Source organism: Coenobita brevimanus, chromosome 92 (assembly GCF_032717465.1).
Source record: "Coenobita brevimanus isolate Jiangsu-jjx chromosome 92, ASM3271746v2, whole genome shotgun sequence".
Classification (NCBI taxonomy): domain Eukaryota; kingdom Metazoa; phylum Arthropoda; class Malacostraca; order Decapoda; family Coenobitidae; genus Coenobita; species Coenobita brevimanus.
Genome location: NC_137045.1, coordinates 997,581 through 1,022,873, shown reverse-complemented (window position 1 = coordinate 1,022,873; position 25,293 = coordinate 997,581). Strand labels below are relative to the sequence as shown.

Here is a 25,293-nt window from a genome sequence, read left to right as displayed (position 1 = left end):
TCGCAGGAAGCTTCGTAGCACCTTATCCTACGCAATGTATTACGCTGATGACGCCTTACTTTTGTTCTGTAGCTACTGAAGCAAACTATGTCTGTTATGAAATTATATAACATTAGGAAACGTCAGGTGCACTATGTAAAAGGAATTGCTAAATAAAACAGACGTGTAATGTGCAGAATAAATTGCGAAAGAAGAAACGTTACGGAATATCGTCACTGAATACGAGCCTTTGTTTACATGACACTGGTCTCTCTCTCTCTCTCTCTCTCTCAAACGCGTGTGCGTGTTTGGGGATCCACCAGCACTGCAACCTTCGTGTTGTGATTCAGTTTGTCTTGTGAGTCACAGTTAGTCTGGTCTAGGGTTGTTTGAGTCACCCCATCCCTTCACACACACACACACACACACAAACACACAATTACGTAAGAACGAACGCAAGGCTACACACACACACACAATTACGTAAGAACGAACGCAAGGCTACAATTACACACACACACAATCAAGGTGTGATTTTCAAATCGCTAAGGAAAGATGATGCGAAGCTTCGTATTATGTACAGTATATATATATATATATATATAAATATATATATATATATATATATATATATATATATATATATATATATATATATATATATATAAAAGTCCATCTTCATGGACACAAACATTCACGGTAACTTTGCCTTTAATCCACTTCCTAGAACCTATTGATTTCGGAAGCAGCGAGTTCACACAGTAATAGCGGCGGCAGTAGCAGTAATAGGCCTAGAAGTAGTAGATGTAGAGGTGGTGGTGGTAGTAGTAGCAGTAGCAGCAGCACTAGCACTGGTGGTGTTGCTACTGCTGCTGCTGATGGTAGCGGTGTAACCCCAGGCTCACATGAACGAAAATTCACTGGACGGCAGGCTGAAGCTGCCCTCCTTCAGTTCATCATCCTATTTTTGGGATATTAGGAGAGAGTTGAGGGAGGTTTGTAGAAAAGGGCAGCTCCACCGCCTGTCTACATCAGTGGCACCTACTGACGACGTACTACTGTGGTTCAGAGGGAAGAACGTCGAAACTCATCAACGCCGGTCATATATGCTACTGCCATGATCGAAATAGCCGTATTCTATTGGAGGCTTCGTGGCATCTCTTTCATACCGATTTAGTTTGCGTATTCCACTTTCGCAATCACTTATACGTTTCCTCTTTAGTTTTAATATTAACGCAGCTTGCGCCAGTATCATACAAGAGGATAATAAGGTATACTGTGCAGAATAAGTAGCTTAAAAAAAAAAAAAAAAAAAGTTACAGAAACTCCAGGTCCACTTAGAAAATGACCCTAAGGCATTTTGCTCTGAGTCGGGATTTACAAAGATTTCTCATCAATTCTGTCGTAAGTCAGGTTTATTTTTGCAGGATACATAAGGCAAGCAGGGCAGAATTTTCCCATGTCTCCAGTCCCTTCAACAAGTACACAAGGTATGAAAGGAATATTACCGGTCACATACGTTTACTGCAGGAAGATCAAGGAGAGAAGTGCATAATTCCTAGTCCCTATAGCTCAGTGACTTTTACTATACTGTATAGGCCTACTGTTATACTCTAACTTGGTCTCAAACTGCAATCTCTCCATCTTGAGTGCTGAGTTGTAACAAGAGATTAACACCAGAATATGATGCTAGTCACGAAGAAGTGTTATGGAATGTGCGTAGAGCCGGAGTACTGTCTAACAGTAATCTAAATTAACGAGAAATTTACTGCAAAAGGATGGGATCCTATGCCAAGGTCTTTTCGTTCCATAACTCAGACACAACTACGACCTTGCATTTTTCTTTTTCTTTTACATATTCTAGTGCTATGCATCTTTTTTTCTACAGCACTCCTTCGTGACTAGCGAGTCCACGCGAAAAGGAATCCAATTTGGCAAGTTGCGAGAAGAAATCGATCGTAAATCATTTTTAAAATCCTCCCTCACGCTAATACCAGACGTTTTTGTTCTCTCATCATCATCCTTACCCAACTTGCCACTGTCAATAGGATGGGTGGGTATATTTCAAAACAAACTGAATGAAAACAATAACTATAGGCTAACGAATGCGCCACATCCAATCACTCATTCAGGCCTTCATTTTTCTTTGCTGTATCCCACACAAAAGACACAATAAGTCAAGCCCATAAATATTACCCTCTTCCTTCGAGGTGTAAGGGGCGAGGCTAGGTTAACGTAGTCCTGTGCATTTGCGGGTAAATCAGCCTACTTCCCTTGATGGCATTACATTATCGAAAAAACACCAGTTAATTCCCGGGGGATCGAACCTATATAACACTATTATTCTGGCAGATGGGGGGGCGTATTCCTAACCACTAGTGTTGACAACATTTAGCTTCACTTGTGAGAGTTGCAAAGTAGCTTACTACTTACCTGAAGATGGTTGATGGCACAGTTGTGCGAAGATATCCAGTGTTCCCACGACCTGAAGTGTGGGTCCTTTACTGGGACCTGTAATATAAAGAAAATGACTTTGCATCTACGTGCACAGATAAGGCTACAGGCTTATAGACTATCTTGAAACGAGGCATTACCTTAAAGGATTTTAACTGGCCCCGCTGACTACGCAGAAAATCAAATTCCATGATTCAAGCAGCCGCTGTTTTCCTACTGTCCTTCTGCACTCAGTCTGAGTGGTTGTTTATGGTATTCTGGAGAAAAGCTGACACTTAATAGCCATGAACTCGTCGTGTACGACAGTCCATAGGCTTTTATGCACTTATCTCTTCCTCCCCTCCCCCCTTTTCACCTCGCACTTTGTACACACATGTGCCGTCTGTATTCATAATTGCAGAGATCAAGCCGAAACACTACTTTACTTTCTTTATAAAAAAAAAAAAAAAAAAAAAAAAAAAAAAAAACGCATCTCCGTCTCCTTTGAAGAGTTTGGCCCGATTTCCCTCGACCTTCGCACTGGCACTATAATTTCATTGATCTGTTGTATTTTTTCCTTTCTTTTTCTCGTTTTTATTTTTCTTTCAATGGGTCTCTGGCAGCCTCTTTTCATTTACACAACACGAATACGTAAACTGCTTTCTCCGTTACGCGACACGTAATTAAAGATATGGGAACGTCAACATTCACTGATCAATTACGAAGTATGAAAAATGTTACTGAAAAGTTATTTGAAAATGAAAATATAGATGAAACAAAGGAAATTATTTATTCTTTTTGGAAGATAAGGGAAAAGATAATGGGACATAAACAAGATTAAAGTGTTACCAGACAGCGACAATAACACCAGGGAGTGCCGTTAAAAAGGCTATACTCCTGAACATTACCTGATATAAGACTAGAAGATTTTGAGTACAGGTATTTCTTGATTTTAACAAACGTACTTTAGAGATACACGTCACACAACCCCTTGTGTAAAAGAGTTTGCTATATTTAGTCTCTACGGTAAACATAATGGAGATGTGACAGGGAAAATGATGAAATCAAATGTCTGCTTAGGGTACAGGCTAAACAAATGGCAAATGTAACCTACTCAATCATTTCTTAAAGGTGCTATAAACTACTAGTAGGGCAAACCTACTGGAAAGGAATAGTGCTACCTACAGTCCTCTGTGGATCCATTATACTAGGATATACAAAAACAAAGGTTCTCCAACAAAAAATGTCAGTAGATAGAAGCAGCTAGATACACCCAAGTGGCAGCATTAAGGGGTAAGATAGGGGCATCCAGTATGGTATCAAGAGTTATGGGGTGACATTAAATGACTATATTGAAGGCATAAAGATAATAAATTACCACAGTACTGTAAAAGATATTTTACAAGAAATGAAAAAAATTATTGTCAAAACACCAAACAGGCATGGTGATTGCAACTATTCTTACAATTTAATGACCTTCAGGAAAGTAATTTATTACAGTATGGAACACGGAACTGTGTGGTTATTTTATACAGTAAAATTGTACAGGAAAATTAAAATACACCCATTTTGGGGTATTTTAAGGTAGCTGCCAGTTTGTCCATGGCAGATTTACTAACTGGACGCACTGGATTATGGATGATCTCGCCACTAGAATGCATCAGTGCATCAAACATTTAAATCTGTGGGAAACCTAACAATCCAGCTTACTCACCTGGTTGGCTACCCTACTACAATTAACAGTATGGCTCGGTAGGAATCTGCATTACAAGAAGTAGGGCAGCCCATACCTGCTGGCACGCCAGCCTCGTTTCCTTTATACATCATCATCAGAATAGACTATTGATTAGAGGTTGAGTTTTGTGCCATATGCATGGTAGTTGCACTACTTGAAGGACTTCGAATTAAGAGTCGTAGTTATTCTATATAGTCGAACAGGATGTGACCTAGTTGTGAGTGGAGGGACTTTTTAAATGATGCAACTGAGTCAGCACTAACAGCATCATCTGAAAGAGAGTTCCAGAGGTCTATACATCTGATGCTGAAAAACCTGCGTCTACACTCAACTGAAGTGCGGGACTTGGCCACCTTGAATCTATGGCCCCTGGTGTGAGTTAACGAAGGAAGAGAAAAGAGCTCAGGCGGTGCAATTGGGGACTGGCGATGGAAGATTTTCCAGCATTTAATGAGGTCAGCTCTGATCAGTCTCCCTTTTACAGAATACAGGCCCAGGTTTTTCAGACGGTCAGCATAGCTGAGTTCGGACAGGCCATTGATTTGCTTAGTCCATCTGCGCTGTACAGACTCCAGGAGCCTCTGATCTCCGTGGTAGCCTGTGTTCCATACAGTGGAGCCAAACTCCATGATGGGTCTGATGTGGGATTTGTATAAAGTCAACATAAAATCTCGGTCTCGACAGAGGGTGGACCTAAGTAAATTATTTGACAGGCCTGCTGCCTTTTTTACCGTATTTCTTATGTGCGAATGAAATTTTAGTGAACTGTCAACCAAGATACCTAGGTCTTTGTGTGTAGTTTCTACTGAGAGCCTGGTGTTGTTCATGTGATAGTACTGAAGTGCGCCAATAGAATTCCAGTCTACTGGACCTCTCCGACATCGCAGAACAGTACACTTGTCAAGATTAAAACGTAAACCCCAGGACTCAGCGACATTGTAGACCATATCAATGTCCTTCTGGCATGTACTTATGTCTGCAGCTAATGTGGAACAAGTGTTTTGGCGCAACTTGAGGTAAATCTTCATGTCATCAGCAAAGAATTTACATTTGGAGCGTATGTATGCGGGTAGAAAGTTTATATATACCAGAAATAGCAAGGGGCCTAGAACCGATCCCTGGGGAACTCCACTGAGAACATTCCTTGAGGAACTGGCGCAGCCAGACACAGACACTTGCATGGTGCGGCCGGACAGGAAGTCAGAGATCCAAGTTAGCAAGGAACCACTGACCCCAAGTAGCCTCAGCTTGTCAGTGAGTATCGAATGGTTGACGATGTCAAAGGCTTTGCTAAAGTCAAACAAGACAACATTCACAACGTATCCAGCATCCATCCACGACGTAACATCATTATACACGAGTAACAGTTGGTCATCTACCGTTCTACCCTGTCTGAATCCATACTGCTCATTTGACAGCACTCCATTAGTGTCAAGGTAGTTGTATAATGCCTCTGTAATGAATCTTTCCAGGGTTTTGCAGCAGACAGAGGTTAGGCTAATAGGCCTATAGTTAAGAGGTTTGTGTCGAGAGCCTTTCTTGAATATAGGAATGATAATGGATTTTTTCCAATCATGTGGCAATTTACCAATGGTGACAGACTTTTGAAATATCAAAAACAAGGGTAATGCTAAGGCTTGGCAATATTTCAGAAGACTGGGGTGGAGGCCATCAGGTCCCATACTGGTGTTCGGGTCCAGTGCTGCGAGCCTATTTCTCACTTCTTGCAAGGATAGGGTCACTGTGTCGAGGATACCCTCAAAAGTTTGGTGAGGGAAGGGAGCGTGAGGAGCATGAGTTGAGTAAACTGTACAAAAATGTGTAGCAAAAGTTTCTGCCATCTGAGTACAGTCTGATGTGAACGCACCATTGTCCAATCTTATGGGGCCTACTGAGGGTACACCTACTTTCTTATTTCTGATGTACTGGTGAAAAGGTTTTGAGGAGACCTGTAGTTTTCTAATCAGTGACATTTCGTGATTGATTTGCATGTGTGTAAAGTAGTTACGAAAGGTGTCGTTGAGAGAGTCGTAGTGTGACAGAGCTCGGGAAGCCTCAGGAGATAGTCTTCCATAAACATTCCTGGAGTGTTTGTATGTTTCCCAGGCTTTCCTGCGATGGTTTTTTAAGGCCTTAGGAGGTGATCTGGGAGGTGAGGGAGGTGTGCTAGGCATATTCGGCACATACTGGTCAATTAGTGGGCTTAACCTATCTTAACTAGGGGGCAAGGCCCCCCCAGACCCTCCTTGATTTTAACCACCTAGGACTACCATTTAACCTATCCTAGAGAGCCCCTAATTACGGATCAGGCCAAATACAAATCTGAGTCCTAACTTACTAACCTAATCTAATCTAGCATGACCTCTCCTAACTTAAGCTGAAATTATCTAAACCTAACATCAGTAAATTTGAAATTACCATACGCCAATAATACGATGTGAGTTTGGAGAGCTTCACAGCTAGTTTGCTTTTAGTGGTACCAGTAACTTTGTCAGGGTGATGGTATGTGTGATGTAAACATCTTTACGTATTTAACGGGTAATGTATAAAAAATACCTGATATCGCTGGTAATCTACGCAGCATAACACAGAACCTGTGAAAGGCAAATTTCAACAGGAAATATGGAAAAGCTGCCCTTCTGTGGCAAAATATTAATAAAATGTTTCTTTCATCACCTTTATCATTCTTTTTCTGTGTCTGCCTTCCTCTCTTCCTATTTCCCTTCATCTTTCCTGTCACTTTTGATTACTCTTCTTTCCTTTTCAGGTGGATTTGCAGTAAGTGACATGCCTAATGCTTTCCTGTAAGCCAGGAAACCATTTACCATGCTGCGTGGTAACCATATAACCAACCCACAATTGCTCCCTACATGTCAGCAAGTGGGTTGGTGAAGGGTTAATGTCCCTCCCTGTAAAACCACTAACTCAATGACAAACGGCCACCCCTTACAGGATATGGCGTCTGGCTGTAGATATAGATTATTAGAGTGGCCTAATACAATCAAGAGGGCACAAGAAGTGGAAATAAATTACCATAACATTAGAGGCAGAGGGTTAAAACAAGAACTTAAGAAAATCAAGAAATAGGATAAGAAACAATGAGAGAAAGATTTAGACGAAAAAACAAGTTTAGCAACGGAAACCAAGCCAAAAAGAAGAAATTTATGATAAAAGGCCATCATCATTGACCATATTCGAATGTAGGACTACCAATTTGCAACTTAAGGACTGGAACAGATTTATAAGATGAACCACTGATTGTGAATGGTATACGGCCAAATTAGAGAGCCTAAACCATTTCATACCCTGGTGCACAGGATGTAGGTAGCTTAGATTGAAGGAGAATTCCATCATTACAGCAACGTAACCTAACCTCACAAGGAAAAGTAACTAGGAACAATTTTATGTTAATGTTTCGCAGAAGCCACAGTACAGTTTCAGCAATGAAGCTCTGTTCATCTAATGCATTCTTATAACAGTCGTTAAGTTTTGATAGTCTTTTCTATCAGAAATCATTCATTTGCCAGTTATGATACCCTTTTTCCTACGGGGGTGGTCATGGGGAAAAAAAAAAATGCTATAGCTAAGAATCTGTATTAAAATCAAATGAATAGCATTTTTGAAAAAGGTAGGAAAATAATTTCATTGCTGAAATAATAAGTTTTCTGGCATTTAAGACAGAATATTTTAGGCATTAACCTACCCAGATCCCAGTCAGCCTGCCCCTAGACCCAAGCATTCAAACGAGAGTGCAGCCTGATAGCAGCGAACAGGGTTACGTGGAAGCAACTCATTTGGCCACCCCTTCCAGGATTAATATATCTGGCCACAGAGACATTACTGTATATGTGTGACAGCTCTTGTAGATTCACATCAACTGACACCTGATTTGTCAATCCTTAATCCCATTAATTTTGTAAAATCCTCTGAAATTATACTAGCACTGTGGCTACCATCTGATGATTTTATTAGTGCATGAAAGGCCCCTTATATTGATGAGGTAAAAGACAATCATGCCTTGGATTCCAAGGATCCCTTAAGTTGAATACAATTGTATGAAGGTTGTTGCAGTTTGAATGTGAACCTGGTGGACTGCAGTCTGCATCTGACCTACTGTTAATATCCTTCTCTTAGGAGATAGTGAGACATCTTTAAACCAGATAGGTTATTTCAGTGCTACCACACAAAGGCCGCAAGAATTAACAGAAAATACAGTATGTCACTGGATGAAAAAAATTATTATCTATTGGTTTCAGATATCGACATTAAATCAGCTGAAACACATTCCGGACTACAATGAAGCTTCTTCCAGGACAACACACATCAGGTGAGCTCTTCATATACTAGAAAAAGTTTGATAATAATCTTCTGTTGTGCAGCCTTATTTATGGCTGTTACACAAAACAAACTGAACAACTATTAACTTGTGAAATTCACATAAGTCTACATAGTTATTTTGTCTTTCTTTGCAAAGGTAATGGTCAAAAGATGCTAAGGTTGGGACAGGAGTATGGCTTTCAAGCCCTCGTTGATATATCTCCCTACTCCATTGCTCCACTTCATCATTGGTCTCCCCTTCTATCTCATTCACATACTCTCCTAGTCAATCTCATTCCTTTCTTTCCACATGACCATACCACCTCAGGTTACTGCTAAAACTTTCCAGCACATCCACATCAACACCACAGTTCTCCATAATTTCATTTGTCCATCTGTCTCTCCATGCAACTCCACCTGCTCCTCTCAGAAATAATTTCCACCCCTCTCACTTTATTTCATCCAACAAAGTCCAAGCTTCACTTCCTTATGTTACAGTGAGGATCACACAATACTGTCATGCATGTGGAAACGATGTGGCTGTGTATAGTATTGTTACTCACCACCAAGATTATTTTAAGGGTTACCCATATCTGTAAAGCAAAACAGTGGAGTCATTTAACGAACAATTCATAACTTTTCTCATGAGCTTATACTGTATCTTGTTGATGGTACTGGCATAGGAGATTAGAGGGCATACTGTAGTAGGCGTCACTATTTTCATGCAATACTAACTACTTATTTTAATTTTGTGTGGAGAAGTGCATAATCAGGGATTTGGCACCCCTTCTAATGTGACAGCGTTCAGATTGGCTCTATCAGATAGGTATACAGTATGTGAAGCTACAGAGCGTGGTGAAATCTTTTTAGGCCTATCTGATGGAACCAGGGTTTTGAGAGCTTGAATGATGAGTGAATGGAAGCATGGCTCATTGAATTGGGCAAACTTTGGCTGTCTGGACATTGCAACTCCTCACCCTGCCCTAGGGTGGGAAAGGTCTGGATGATGATGATTAACTACTTACAATCTGAAAGTCATATTGCCATTTCAAGGTTCTGATTGCGTGTGAAATCTTTTTAAAAACTGGCTCTTTTGAGACCAACTATTATTTATATATTCACTTATTGAGTGAAACTTTCATCTTGCAGACAAGAAAACTGAGGCACCAGCAGAAGCATGTCAGATGCCAAGAACCAAGGTGAGTGAGAATACTTGTATGTACGTAAGAATACTGTACTGTTATAAGCAAATGGAGATGGGTATAGACTGTAACTATATACAATAGCTAATAGGAATCTTATGGTGGAAAAAAAAAAATAAAAATAAATAATAATGGCTACTGTATACCATGTGTTCTATTATTTTACCCCTTCACTCCGGAGGCATATATATATATATATATATATATATATATATTTTCCTATTGCTACCAGTAGATGATTTTCATCAGCTCAGAGGTAACTTTTCAAACTACACAGGTTAGATAATGCCTTATGTTCTTCAGCAACAGAGATCCTTCATAAGCTGCATATAAATAAGGTAATTTGGTGGGAGCAGTAACAGAATACAAAATACTCATCAGACTGAAGGGGTAAAAAAGTGCCGATTTATCATGCTCATTATTTCAACAGGGAAAACTTACTCGACCCAAACCTTGTTACATGTGGACAACAGCAGATGTTCAGAAGTGGTTCAAGCGTCATTGCAGTGAATACTTCCAACTGTACTCACACCTGCTGATAATGGTATGAAGCACTAATTAGCCATAGCTTTTATATACAGTGTATATATATATATTACCGGTAAGGAAGAGTTATATGGAAAGACACAGACAAATGAGGAAGTAAAGGATCACTGTGGTGTTGATGTGAATGTGATTGAAAGTGTTAAGAGAAATACTTTGAGATGTTTTGGTCACATGGAGAGGATGGAGAACAAGACACCAATTAGAAAAGTACATGTGAATGAGGTGAATGAGATGGAGGAGGAGAAAAGAATGAGATGAAAAGATAGAGTGGAGAGATATATGAGACAGGAGGTGTGAGCTGTAGGAAGCAGCTGCCTGGAAGAGGACACGGCAACATGGAGGCAGTTTGTTTGTGGCCACCCCTTACAGGTGTACAGTGTTTGGCAAAAAGATAGAAAAGGAAGAGGTGCTAGAGAGCTTCCACAGCTGATTGACATACAGTCCTAGGAATTAAGACACTGAAGGTTAAAAAATTAAAAGACAAAGCAAGATCAGATTAGGCTGGATTTGTATCATTAATAAAGGCTCCAACATGTATGCATGCTTTGGCCTTGGTCACTTAATGGCTGCGCTCCACACTACTCAATCTCTGGCAGCCTCCCTGTTCAGTCCTACATCCCTAAGGTCACACTCTGCAACCTTGTTCCAGGCCCATTTTTGGTCTGCCTGTTGCAACCCTACTCCCAGCATTCACAATTCTCACCTTCTGCACCCATGTGTCATCCTTCATCCTCCCAACACGCCCAAACCATCTCAATCAACCCCCTTCTCATCACAACACCAATACACTCCAGTCCGATCCTTCTTCTCAGCTCTTTATTCATAATTCTAGTCCCCCCAGGCTTTGCCAGACCCACACTGGGTTGGGTTAATAAGAATTTTAAAAGTTTCTGCCTTTATTATCCATTACATGTAGTGTAGAATGGAATGGCAATCTGTCACAACAAAAGAGACCCAAAGACATAACCTTCATCAAACAAGCAAAATATTAATGAACTAAAATTGCTGAAAAAATATGTATATATATTGGCACCACCAGATATGAATAAAATACCCAAACCTAAAAATGATGCTATGCATCCTTTTATACTGTAGTCAAGGCAAAAGTTAACATATTTCATATCTTCCATTTCTCATTTTCGGCTGATATGGATGAATATTCCTTAGCTGATGGAGGCTTGGTATGTTTCTATGTCCAAAGATAATTTACAATATCAAGTAACTGTTTGGAAGTCATGTGAAAGTGTAAAGGATCCTTCCTCTTTTGTGATACCTTTCTCTTCCATTTTTTTTATATAATTTCCAACAGAGAACCTTGTCATGGACCAATAGGTCTCCTGTTATCTGTGCTTCCTATGTACAATGCACAGCACTCACCCTCCCTCCTTATGCCAAGCCCTGTATTTTTTTCACAGCTGGCTTTATCACCATCAGTCATCAGTCACTACCACCACCATCATCAATATCAGCATACATGCTGATTTCAGATATAGTTGGGAAGTTCCTGACTTCGAAACTTAGACTTCAAAAATCCCAATATCCCAATTGGGAAACCAGGAATTACCTTAATATCCCAGTTTTTACATTTCGTACCCTGCCTTTTCATTATACGACACCAAAAGTGTGCCATGGAAAGTAATTCTGATATCCCTGTTCAGACTAGCCAGTCAGTGTAGAAACCATGTGATCACGCACTAGCAATGGCCAACAGCATCAGAGAGGAGCCAGTGTGATCTCTACTGTAGATGTCAAAATGTGTAATGTTTTTAGTGACAGTGATCATTACTTATCCTCAACCATCATTTTATCAGTAGAAGCCAAATTTTCTATCACAGTAGTAGTTCATAAGTACTTTTAAGTGTAAATTGTATGCATGATATTCCATTGTTCAGTATCTGATTATTTCATTTAATTCATGAACACAAAAAATGGTGTTAAAGTATGTAGAAAGAGGTATACAGATATAGCAAGAAAGTACATGAAAGAGGCTAAAAACCATGTAAACAACCAATGTTGCAAATTTTCCCTTATGGAAAATGTCGCTTTACATTATATCCCTCACAGAAATTTTTAAAAGTTGACATGTATGCATTAGTGCTTTCCTTGCTAATGGGAACTCCCAAACAAATAACTACAGTAGTGCACCAACTTTCGCTACAGCAGGATTCGCGGAATCCACTTTCGCGGCATGCACCAAATATTCCCTGACTTCCACTTTCACTTGAAAAAAAAAAAAAAAAAACGATTTTCGCGCACAAATTTTGGGTTTGGGACAATATTTTGAACTTTGAATTTCCTGCACCGCCCGCCCGCAACCCACCGCCATCTTGAATGACGTCATGTCAACACTCTGTCCACCCATTCCCGCCATTGTGTATGAGCGTGCTAGCTCCATTGTGTTGGATTCTCACGGTTCAATGGCCTCTACTATACCTGGTAGTGTGGGGAAAGGGCCTGGTGGTGTGGGGGAAACTCAGCACAGAGTGGAAGTGTTGCATCAAGTTGCATCTGAGGAGGCAGAGAGAGAGAGTGGTAGCGAGGCAGCAAGAGGTGGCGCCAATACGTCTGGCGTGGCTAAATAAGCCCGCCACGCGCCTCGGATACTTACCCCCAACATCCATTAAACACCTCAACCTGGTCTCTGTGGTATGTTTCTCCTCATATAATGTGTACTGTACAGTTTTTATTGTTTGTATCTCACAATGCAATGTACAATAGTGATTTGATGTACTGTATTGCAAGTGAAAATGAAAATCTGATGTTACTTTAGGATAACCGGGAACCAATTAGCCTTTTTGCCATAAAGACAAGGCCCCAATTTTTGCTAATTCCACTTTTGCGCATTATTTTTGGACCCAATTAGGCGCGAAAATTGGTGCCCCACTGTATGATGGAACAATCTCCAGAGTTCTGTACTTAACCCTGGTATCTGTATATATTATATATATATATATATATATATCCTTCCATCCCCTTCTGTCTTTCATTCCTTCATTCTTTCCTCATCCTTCTGCCTATGTGTGACTTTAGAGTCCCTCCTCTGTCTAACTTTCCTTCATTCTTTCCTCTTCCTTCTGCCTGTCCGTGACTGTGCACTGAGTGACAAGCCAAATGATTTCCTGTACACCAGGAAACCATTTACTATGTTGGGTGGTAACGATATAACCAAATTATGGCACCTGGTGGTTTAGTGGGTAATTAAAGTGCTCCAGTTTCTGTGCAGGTTTATATTCAAGGGGTGGTTGAGGTTTATTGCTCACATAATGCCACTCAGGGGTGTGTGAGGCTCATCACTCTCATTTTAAATGTCAAAACCAACTTGCCTAGCCCCATGGCTCCTAAATTTCTCATGGGGCAACACAGGATTAGATGATGATGATGATGATGATGATGATGTAAAGTACCAGGCCATTGACCTTGATATTCATTTCATATTATCATCATCAGATTTCTCAGTTGCATTCCATTTACTCATCTATCCATCAGTCCACCCACCCACCCATCTATCATATACAGTAAATTACCATCCCACTGACCCTTGTGTCCATTTCTCAGCATGACATCACTGGCCGTGCTCTGGTGCGCATCAGTGAAGGAACGCTTCTCAGAATGGGTATTACCCAACCTGACCATCTGGAGGCCATCTGGAGGGAGATACTGAAACTCAGACTCAAGGCCGACATTCAGGAAATGAAGGAAATTGAGATGAGTGCAATTTCTTAACTTTCAATCTCAGGACTGTATTCCAAATGGCTTGGAGATTTTGTAGCATCTCTTCCTTAGCAATTACAATACTGGGTACTCTGCACACTACACCTTGTTATCCTTTTGTATGTTACTGAATTAAACTCTGTCAAAATTAAAATGATAACAATAAATACAGTACAAGAAAATGATGATGTGGAATATGAAAAATTATTTACTACTGAAGAGGTACTATGAAGCCTACCATGCCACCAAGAATACGACCTTCAAAATAAATTTGACAGACAAAGTGAATTAAACTGAGAAGGGTGTAATTTCTTATCTCTGGCTGCTTGAGGCAGGAATATCTACTAGAACTTTGGTCTGTGGTCTTGTCAGTGAGAAGGGTGTAATTTCTTATCTCTGGCTGCTTGAGGCAGGAATATCTACTAGAACTTTGGTCTGTGGTCTTGTCAGTTTTGAAGGCTTTCTAGTAACTCTTCCTGGTCTGAGTTCTCATCAGTTTTGGGGGCTTTTAGTAACTCTTCCTTACCAGTTTTGTTTCCACACATGGCAACTTACACCAACATTAAAAAGATATAGATTGCATAAAAAAGAATACCGAAACATTATATGCATAATTAAGAAATGAAATGGAGTCCTATTAACTTGATGAGAATATGGGTCTTGGTTTTACTAAACTTTTATTTCTCACACAGTGTCTTCAGCAGCATTAAGTTAGATGTGCAAGCAGTAGCATTTACTGGCAAAAACAGTATAATACAGAGTACTCTGATAAGATTTTGAACAACACTGATACATTTCATCCTGCTGTTGCAGTATCAATGCATAGTAATATACATGCTTAACATTTAATCTTCCATGAATGTATAAACAATATATGACATATATAATAATCAGTCACTGAGTTTTTATAAATCTTCCATTTCTAAATACTGTATTTTCTTTGATAATCAACTCCGCATTTAGTGTTGTTGTTGTGCCCCTTGCCTCACCAGTGGTCAGCACACATACAGTCACTTTAGCCAGGCATTTCCAGAGGTCTTTTAGATTTAGGTAATGATATTTTTTGTGCTGTATGAAAAAGGTGCCTGATGTAAATAACTTGCTTGTCTGTATATGAAGAGACATTATAGTGGGGGTAAGAGAGATCTGCACGCTGCCTGGACCCTACCTCACCCCATTCTACGCCAGGAAATGAGGTCTGGATAATGAATGAGAATGGAGAATAAGAGAGTGAATAGGGGAGTGAGATGGAGGAGGAGTGTACAGTATATAAATGAGGGTGGTGTGAGTTGAAGGGAGGGCAGCCTTATGCTAGAGGACAGGGTGACACGGAAATTTGTCTGTGGCCACCCCATCCAAGATTAAGGGGTTTGGCTATAGATGTTACATTTCTTTCATATGAATGTTAAAATATATATATAACAATAATATCAAATATAAATGTGATTCCTTAACCTTCCTCATTATGACGTTTCCCTTCTATGAAAATGTCAAATAAATAATGTCTGATTTCTTCCATATGAATTTAAAACAATATCAAATAAAATGTGATTTCTTTACCCTCCTCATGTTGACACTTCCTTCTATGAAACTGTCCAATATACAGTATGATGCTGTTGTAGTCTCAGGTTCATCCTGACAAAGACCTGATAGACTGAAGCCAGAAGCTGCCCTTCTGCAGTCCATAAGCCTCCATTTACAACATAGGGAGAGAACTGAGGCACACTTGTATAACCTGGTATAAGAACCTTTCAGTAATATCGGTGCCACCACATGAAGGCACAGTTTTCCAGTACCTACATATTGTATAATAAAGATGGAGCAAGTGATTACCTTGTGTGTCACTCCAGCTGGATACCTGCCACCCTTGCTGCACTAGTAAAGTCCACATTGTCTAGGTAGCAGCCACTTAATACTCTGGTCCCTCTGAAGCTGTTACGCCCATGCAGTAGGCGCCAGTTATCCATTAGAAGTACTGTGCCTGTATGAAAGTAATCCATCATCATCATCCTGACCTCTATTTTCCATTTTCATCATCCTGACCAATCACCAACATCACCATCGTCCTGACAAATTGCCATCATATTATCATTCTTAAAGCATGTCAACATTAGTCAGTCTTATTGTGTGGCCCATTTCACTGGGTGTGCTGTTGGGTACTCTATTCAATCTGGATATCTCAGTAAGCCATGCCCCCTTTCCCCAGCACCTAAATTATCATATGGCTGGCTAGGCTGTGGGTTATCACTTACCGTCTGACCACGGAGCTGCTAAGATCTCATAATAACATTGATCGCGCAATATAAGAATGTTTTAATACCTGTAGATCTGCAGTTATTTGTGGTACATTTTTATTACTGTAGCCTCTATCTTTTGGATATTAATTTCCATAGACAAAACAATCACAAGTATGATGGTTTAAAGGAAAGTTATGTAGCACAAATAACTGCAGATCTATGGGTATTAAAACATTCTTACATCGAGCGATGAATGTTATTACGAGACCTTAACAGCTCCGTGGTCAGACAGCAAATGACAGCCTACACCCTGCCAGCCATACAATAACTTAGGCACTGGGGAAAGGGGGTGTGGCTTACTGAGATATCCAGATTGGATAGCCTATAGTTCACCCACCATCATGTATTTATTTTTTCCTTGCTTTCCAAACATCACCTCATCCTATGGGGGGGGGGAGTGAAATAATTATGATAATAATGGCATCTATTTACTTCATCATCGTCATCATCACGACCTTTTTTTCCCACCTACGGATTGGGTGAGGTAGGGTACAGAAAGCAAGGAAAGAAAAAGCATACTAGACATCAGGTGTCTGTTATCATTACACCTGGCCATCAACTGAGCTGAAAGAGGTTGAAGGCCTTCATCACATTAGAATAAACACACTATAGTCACCTTTACTTTAATAGAAAAACACAGTCTTGGTCTTCTTTCCCTCTACTGTTCATGAATCCCGGCCTTCTGGCACACAACCAAATATTAATCTACTCAACACTGGGATGTCTTTATCAATATATAGTAATCTTGTATTCAAAGCTGGAGTGACTCTTCACAGAACATGGTTAAAACTTAGGCTCAATAAACTGAGTCCTTTCCTACATTTAATAAATCTGTCTGGTAGCAGTAAAAATAAACACAAAGAACATCACCTGTATTCAAAGGGTTAAGAGACTACACAATATCAAACTACAAAGAATTCATTCTAACTAAAATGGCAATCAAGAGTAAACCATCGATACAGCATATCAGCTGATTCCTTGATTTCACTGATAATTCTCATTTTTCTTGTTATCTGCACACATCTTCAGCTTAAGAGAGACTTTCGGACTGAAAAAGTTAAACACAGACTATGTTCATCCCTTCGTTATATCTTCCAGAAATAGAGCTTTAAAAAAAAAAAAAAAAAAAAAAAAAGAGAGAGACCAGATTTTCTTTATGCAACAAAGAAACATCCCAAGTAGGAAGGTGCAGACAGTCATTATTCCACTTAATATTGAATGCCATAGGCAAAGGGAAGTACACAAATGACCAGCTGCAGGGGATAGGAAGTACAGCACTGAATAACTTGCTTTAGAGAAATGGGCAGAAAATAAGAGAGTGCAGTTTGATGGGTGTTATACATCTGCTGTAATCAGGGAGGGACACAATAAGACTGTTAAGAAATGCCACAACCACTGACACTGCTAAAGTAGAAGGCTACAGATGCAACACTACGGCAGGGAGGGAAAGGCAGAAGGGTCTCGGTAAGATGATGGGAGGCGATGGGACAATAGAGAACTGACATTAATTACCTGGTTCTAACTGAAGCCAATATTCATTTCTTGGATGTCTAATTATTTTAGAAAGGTTGCAGTAATGGTAGTAAAACTCTTCTATTTTCCCCAATGGAACAGAGGACAATGGTGCTCTGTCATAGACGTTGAACCTGAGGGGAAAAAAAAAAAAAACTATGTTAAAATAACTCTGTTCACTGCCAGGTATACATGTAAATCTGTGAGTAGAGAAATAACTATAGAAATAAAAACATTACAGAGAGGATGTAGAAATATGCACAGCACATTTATTCTAAGCTGACAAAGATCTTTAGGCCTTTTTAATTCATATATGTACCTGATAGAATAAGAAAACCAGTATGCTGGAATAATTTTAACTCTCTCCAGTTTAACTTTGCCTAAAATTGCAATCGCTCCAACTTGAATTCTGAACTGTAACAAGAGATTATCACAAGATTATGATCCAGTACCAGTAGGTCTATTTTCACTTGAAAAACTGGGACATTTCCACAACTTAAAACTGGCACTAAGTTGTGACTGAAGGAAATTCAACAAGTCTTAGTTATGAGGTAGGAATGAGCCTGCCAGTAACTGCACTGTGCTTGAGTTCAGTGTCAATGGAACAGTGATACTGCCCCACACTTCCCCTCTCTTTCTCCCTATCCCTCTGCCTGAGCACAATGTCAGTGGAACACTGATACTTTCCCCTTCTTTCCCTCTCACTTTCTCCCCATCCCTCTACCTGAGTACAATGTCAATGGAAGAGGTACTGTCCCTCCCTTTCCCCCTCTCTTCCTCCTCATCCCTTCACCTCCCTTTCCCCCTCTTTCCCACCTCACCTGAATCGGCTAATATTGCCAGTGACTGGATGATGCTTAATAACTGTATCAAGTGTATAATGATGTACGCCCTCCTCTCTGTACTCGGAGGGGATTGCCATGGAAGAGAGGAACTCATAGCCAACAGGGTCTCTCTCCTTGAACTGCTGTGCCACGCTGAACCCATCCACCAGGAGGTTCTCACCCCCCTCTGAGGCTGGCTGCAAGCAGTGGAACACCTGGATCCTTGATATATACAGTTGTGGACATTAATATCGATCCATTCATTACTATAAACATCAACATCAATCATCATCTTGCCTCTTTCCCACCTATAGATAGGGTGAGGTAGGGTTCAGAAAGGAAAATTATTATTTGTGTGTGTGTGTGTGTGTGTACACACAGTACAAACATACATACATACATATATATATATATATATATATATATATATATATATATATATATATATATATATGATTCCTTCTTCCTTGCATTAAAAAAAAAAAATACATATAAAAAAAGAAAGATAAAAAAATCTACATCAATCCAGAAAAAAAAAATGGGGGGGGGGGAGAGGGGGGGGTTGTCAAACCCATGTCATGCACTCCTTCATAAAAGGTTCATCAAACCAGTGCAATCCCTTGTCAGTTCCTGAGCCTTATCAATCTTCAAACCTCACTTTTTGTCTTCTTGCTACACCAGTCTCATACCCTTAACCCCTACTCCAGACCCAACTGTCACCCCAGCCACAAAAAGGCATCGATTTTTCAACTTTCACTAAGGTAAAATTTCCCCTTTCTGACTTGAAGAGTTTGAATTACACACCTGAAAATGCCAATCTCAGTCCCATAGGCCTAATGGTTACTGCACAATTGACTGTCAACTATAATAATAGTTACCCATCGCGGCTGAACAAAAATTGGAAATTTTGGCATATACCTATTTTTTGCCATTTAACCTTACAAAAATCACCCAAATCAATATGAAACATGTGCTCAGACGTGAAACAAGCTGTATGAGTGTGCATAAAACAAGGAGAAAAAAAATTACCTTTGCATGCAAGATAAAGATATATCAATTCACCACATAAGTAAGTCATTCAATAAGACAAATATGTATACATATACTGAAATGTATAAATGAAGAAAAAATATTATGATAATATAAATAAATGAAATAACTGAACAAAATATAAATTGCTTGTCATGTAAAAATTGAGTTGTGCTGCCTTGGGTGTCTGACTTTCCTCTCTTCCTTCCTTTCTCTTCTGTCTTTCTTTCCCTCATTCATACCTCATCCTTCTGCCTACAGGTGACTTTACACTTCCTCTTCTGTCTTTCTTTCCTTCATTCATTCCTCTTCCTTCTGCCTATGAGTGACTACACTGAATGACAAGCCAAATGGTTTCCTGAACATAAGGAAACCATTTCCTATGCTAGGTGGTAACCATATACCTTAACCAAATTATGGCAGCTGACACTTTAGTGGGTAATTATGGCGCTCCAATCAGACTGAGCCTGTGTAGGTTTATTTCCACGGGGTGGTTGAGGTTTATTGCTCACGTAATGCCACACAGGGATGAGTGAGGCTGGTCCCTCTCATCTTAAAGGTCACGACCAACTTGTCTAGCTCCGGGCTCCTTCGCTCCTCATGGGGCAACATAGGATTGGATGATGGATGGATGGTAAAAATATTAGGTTCTGCATGTAAATAATACAATAAAATACACCTATGTGTTATATAAAACACTAATAATCCTGTACTGATGTGTGTAAATGGTCAAACAGCAAAAAAAAAAAAAAAAAAAAAAAAAATCGTGTTACAGGTACCATACAATCACAAAAGTTTCCCATAGAAAATGATGGAAAATGGATAATCATACAAAGAAACTAATATTCTTTGGCTAATAACCTTACATAAATAACTAATAACAGATATACACGCCACTGCATAAAACAGATCAAGGGTAATAGCTTGTAAGTCAATGACACAATGGTGTGGTGTTTGGCTTGCTCGATTTGGGTGTGAAGTGGCAGTCACATGAGGAACCAATGGAACAGAGGGAGGTGGAGTGGGTGTGGGGGGGCCCTGGGAGGTGGAGGGGGTGGGGGGGTCATCAATAGGGAGGGAATATGCCTGCTACACACCCCCACAATGGTATAGAGGGGGTAGGCTATGAGGGAGATTTGTGTGGGAGAAGACAGTGAGAAGAGGATCCAATAGGGCGGAGGCAGGTGGAGTGATGGCAAAGGGGGGGGAGGGCCCTCCCACCACATCTAGGGGGATCAATCATGCCAGATACCACCAGATATTGTTGTTCCCATTTGCTAGCTTCCATTTATGTCACTGAAGAGGTGTGGAAACTTACCCCCAGTTTTTTGTGGCTTCTACTAAATCGATGTGGCTCGGACTGAACTTAGATACCTTGTCTAAAACACATCAATTGATGATGAACAGTCTTTAGGGGTTAAGCTAAAGATGGTACCAAAGCTCATTCATGAATCATCTTGCAGCCTACACACTCAGACTCTCTTTTCAGTATCAAGGCCCTCACAGCACCAGTCACTTTCTTTCCCTGTGTCACTGTGTCCAGTTTCTTTCCATATTTACCTCTCTTTTCTGTCACTGCACCTAGGTATTTAAACTCAGTCACCAACTGTACAAGCACATTAAAAACCTGCTTCAATGTGCATACCCTAGTAGAACCTCAACTCTGACCTCACTGAAATTTAATATACATAGTCAATAACCCATCTTTTAGTTCCTTACCTGCATGGATGTGAGAAATATGTAGTGTCTGTATGAGCCCCAATATACTCTTGTGAATATGCAGTGTCAAAGTGCTCAAAATTCATTGACTGCATTTCCCACATCTCACCAAAGAATGTTTTCTTGATTGCACATATTTTTTCAATGACTGAACGTGTTGATTCAGTGTCTGGTGGGACCTGCAGGATGAAGCAATGTCAATTATGGGTCAAATCTACCAAACAGGTTAGGGACATGCACTAAATACAGTATATGACAACTCTTAACATACAGTTCTGATTGTAAACTAAGGAAAACTTGCAAATAAGTTTCACAGTTAGCAGCTGAACTTTAATAGGCATCTTTTCTGTAACATACAGGTACTGACGACTTAACAGAAAAGTAAATGACGGCAAAAAAGACTACTTTTAAAAAGTACTGCCTGTACTGTACTATGTTCATCTCTCTCTATACAATCTCTCACTCTCTCTCTCTGACCATACAATCTTAGCAAACTCTCTTCAATCCTTTGATCAGTAGAATTTCATCTGACATGCACTGATAATGTAACCATTTCTAATATGCAATTATGGTGTTCCAGTATGTTTATTTATAAAGGCTCCAACAGGCTTGCATCCATCAGCCTTGGTCACCTGATGGCAGCTCTCCATGCTTCTTGATCTCTGGCAGTCTCCTTATTCCTTATACCTGAGGTTTCTGTACAATTAAGGAAAATGAGTTATCATATTTATTACTGAACAAATACAATAACACTTACCTCCGTTATAAATGCTAGACCATATTTTACAATGGAACCAAAGAGCTTCCTTAATCCACTTTTGTCTGTTTTTTCCATGTCTTGAAGAGTAACCTGTTGAAAATATATTTACAGTATATATTACTGCACTCAAAGACATCAAATTATATCAAAATACTGTTATGCTTCCTCTTATAAACCAATATCCTTACAAAAAAATTGTCTGGTCATAGCCAGAATGAAAAAGAATCAATGTCATCGGACTGAAAGCGTTAACTTAAAACTTAAAAACTTGCCGTAATGAAATCTGTCTTTGGGAAGGTAGCACCTGTCCATGGAAGCTGCTGGGTCTTGTGTGAGGTACGACAACTTTCATAAGTATTCTGCCACAGGAATTTGTAGTTGTAGTTTGATATATGTCCATCAGGCCCTGGTAAGTAGAAACAACACAGAACCAGTGCTGAGTGTAAGAAAAGAGAATGATACAGAGTGAATGAAGTAATGCCTTTCATGAAGTAAGGTGCTTGGCTATTGACATACAGAGCATCATCCCAATCTCTCTGAAGAAAGCAGACAAAAATATATCTGTATTCTTTCTACCTCATCCCCAAGAATATAAAAAAGGAAAACATTACTGTATAATTACACATTAGTTCCACTCCCTCCGCTGTGTTGACAATGGAGGCTGGTCTTATGTTGGGGGGCATGTGGGTGATGTCAAATGCTCTCTGGGCAGTGGCAAAGTTATAACAGTGTTCACAACGGCAATGGTCTCGCAGCCACAGGTATGAAATGCGTATGCTGTGGGGCCAGCGTGGGTGGTCCACTTCCAGGCACGTTCCTACATCCACAGCTCTGGTTGCTGAAAAAGGAGTTATCATCATCACCATCCCAAGCTCTTTTTCCCACCTAAGGATGTGACGTAAGATCCAAAAACTAATAAAAGTAACATATAATTTCACAGTCATTGTTTACTGTCATCATCACCCTAGTTACCATTAACATCATATTTATCATCCTGTTAATGTTGTTGTTCCTGTTGTAGCCTCAAGCTGATCAGTCACAAACCAGCTGGTCCGCATGCTGATGTTGCTCTTCTGCAGTCTTCCTTCCTCCTCCTGGGCGATAGGGGAGGAGCTGAGAAGTACCGGGTACAGTACATGTAGGTACTGAATTTGTATTACCCAGCAGTGGAGTTGCCCAGTTCTATTGGTGCCACTGCTTGAAGGCATCCCAATCCAGCACCAGGGCAAGTAACAGGTGCAGAAGCAAAGTAAAATCTTCTACTTCCAAAAACATGGCAGCAGTGAATCTTGGAACCATATTCAAGGCAATATAGGAGGCTTCATAGTTGCTCCTTAATGCATCTTGTTTTTTGTCACTTTAACATAGACACAGTTTACATATGTAACACATAGGAGGATAATGAGGTGTAATGTGCAGAATACTGTTATTGATGGGGAGAGTGTTATAAAATCTCCAAAGCAACTTAAAATATGACCCTTAGTTGCAGAAACAAATTGTGTTGATGCTTACCATGTCCAGGTTGGGAGCTGCACCATCTTGATACTGCTGACCTGAAAGAATAATTCCATTCTAAGATTCAAGGCAAGAAACAGGTTCCCACTACTATTGTTGTTAATGTTTTTGTAGTCCTGGGTCCATCTGAATGTGAATCCAGTGTTTTATATATATATATATAACTTGGGAAAGGCTTCTCATATTCTATGTGGACTATTACAAGACTATCTAACCCATCCAATTTGAAAATATCCAAATCTGAATGAAAGTCAGGAGATGGTAAGAATTAAATCAAACTGATTTCTAGTAAGAATAAGATTAAACAGACATCCCTGGGTTCCATGGGTTAACAGGACACTACATTATGCTTTGGAATATGTTGGAAGACTTTATCATAATGACTAATTTTTTGGACTAAGTTACTGGTACAGTAAACTATTAATTCTGAAATACCTATGTTCTGATATTCTGTGAATACAACTGCTTGGAAGGATCAACTTCAATTACCGGTAATGCCACAACATGAAACGTGATAATGTAAGAAAAAAAAAAAAAAACTTAAAATGCCAGTTGGTTATGGAGCAATGAAAACCACCTGTTATTAGTCTCCTTCGTAGCACCTCCTTTTGAGCAGTTTATTTAAAGCTCAGTGTTGCATGTTTCTGATGGAATGTTTTGGTATTAGATTACTGTGCATAACAATTGTTCATTAAAATGTAATAAGCAAAATAAAGTGACTAAGAATTGATACGGTCTCATGTCAACAAGATTAGTTGTATTTAGGCGCACGTTTCAAGGAGGGGAAAAAAATCTGCCTAGTTGTACATACTTGACGTGTTTGCAGTTCAGATTTCCTCAAGAAGAGAGCATATTGTTCTTAAAATGGTATTGGGCTCCTGCAGTATTACCATAATACTTTTTTTTTTTTTTATTCATGCATTGCTAAAAGTATAGGAAGCATTATAGGCCTATGAGTTTGCTTGTGCGTCACTGAACGGTCATTCATTTAAATAGTACTGTAAATGTTAGATTTGTTAGTCAGTAGCTCTCAGCTACAGCAAAGCATTCTGTTAGACATTTCATTCTGTTAGAGGCAAAAGTCAGATCACGATACTTTAGCTGCAGTAGCTTTCGTTGCTATGCTGCCATGAACTTTTAAATGATGGTTCAGTCTGCATTTATATAGGCTTAACCCCAACCCTAACTAATTATACACACCTTACACTGGGTTGTAATTTGATGAGAGTTCCAAAACGTGCAGAAAACTGGAAGGGTAAACGCATCATGGTGTACGTCTCACTCTTACCTAGCTGACTATGCGCTAGCACTGCCCTTGGTAATCCTGTATCAGCAGTTACGGCATCACGACGGAATAGTTGCCAGTTACCGGGAAAAATCTTGATAAATATGACCACCAATAAACATTAGTTGTGCTGTTATTACACGGGTGCGGCCATTCGTAACCCACAAATACATACAGCGTTGTCAATGCGTGTATGAGCCACCGCAAGATCTTGCAAGTAGGGCGAAAGAAGAGTTCTGGGCAAATGTGGAAGCGTGAATGGAAAAGTTTGTGTTATGCCCTGTGCTCAGAGATCAACTTCTTGTTCTCTAAGTTTGTGGGTCTGATATTGGGTGATTTCCAAGAACGGGTCCAGAGCATGCAACCAAAGGAACAGGGCCTAAAAACACAGGCTAACCAGTCTTACACGTATATTACTCACAAAGAATA

The 25,293-nt window shown here is 39.8% G+C and overlaps 2 protein-coding genes across 2 annotated transcripts; one reads left to right on the top strand and one right to left on the bottom strand.

The window, feature by feature from the left end:
* Positions 1 to 3,306: 3,306 nt before the first annotated feature.
* On the top strand, positions 3,307 to 14,281 carry ave (sterile alpha motif domain-containing protein aveugle). The gene is made up of 5 exons (XM_080282163.1): positions 3,307 to 3,351; positions 8,404 to 8,474; positions 9,614 to 9,663; positions 10,097 to 10,210; positions 13,768 to 14,281. The coding sequence occupies exons 2-5, from the start codon at positions 8,444 to 8,446 to the stop codon at positions 13,933 to 13,935; spliced, it is 363 nt and encodes a 120-aa protein (XP_080138289.1). The 5' UTR covers positions 3,307 to 3,351; positions 8,404 to 8,443; the 3' UTR covers positions 13,936 to 14,281.
* Tmlh (Trimethyllysine hydroxylase) lies at positions 13,763 to 24,863 on the bottom strand. The gene is made up of 10 exons (XM_080282166.1): positions 24,780 to 24,863; positions 23,577 to 23,617; positions 22,687 to 22,902; positions 22,337 to 22,470; positions 22,062 to 22,154; positions 21,305 to 21,483; positions 18,554 to 18,778; positions 17,733 to 17,866; positions 15,757 to 15,904; positions 13,763 to 13,856 (listed from the first exon to the last, which is right to left on the bottom strand). The coding sequence occupies exons 1-9, from the start codon at positions 24,845 to 24,847 to the stop codon at positions 15,765 to 15,767; spliced, it is 1,230 nt and encodes a 409-aa protein (XP_080138292.1). The 5' UTR covers positions 24,848 to 24,863; the 3' UTR covers positions 13,763 to 13,856; positions 15,757 to 15,764.
* Between the last annotated feature and the right edge of the window lie 430 nt (positions 24,864 to 25,293).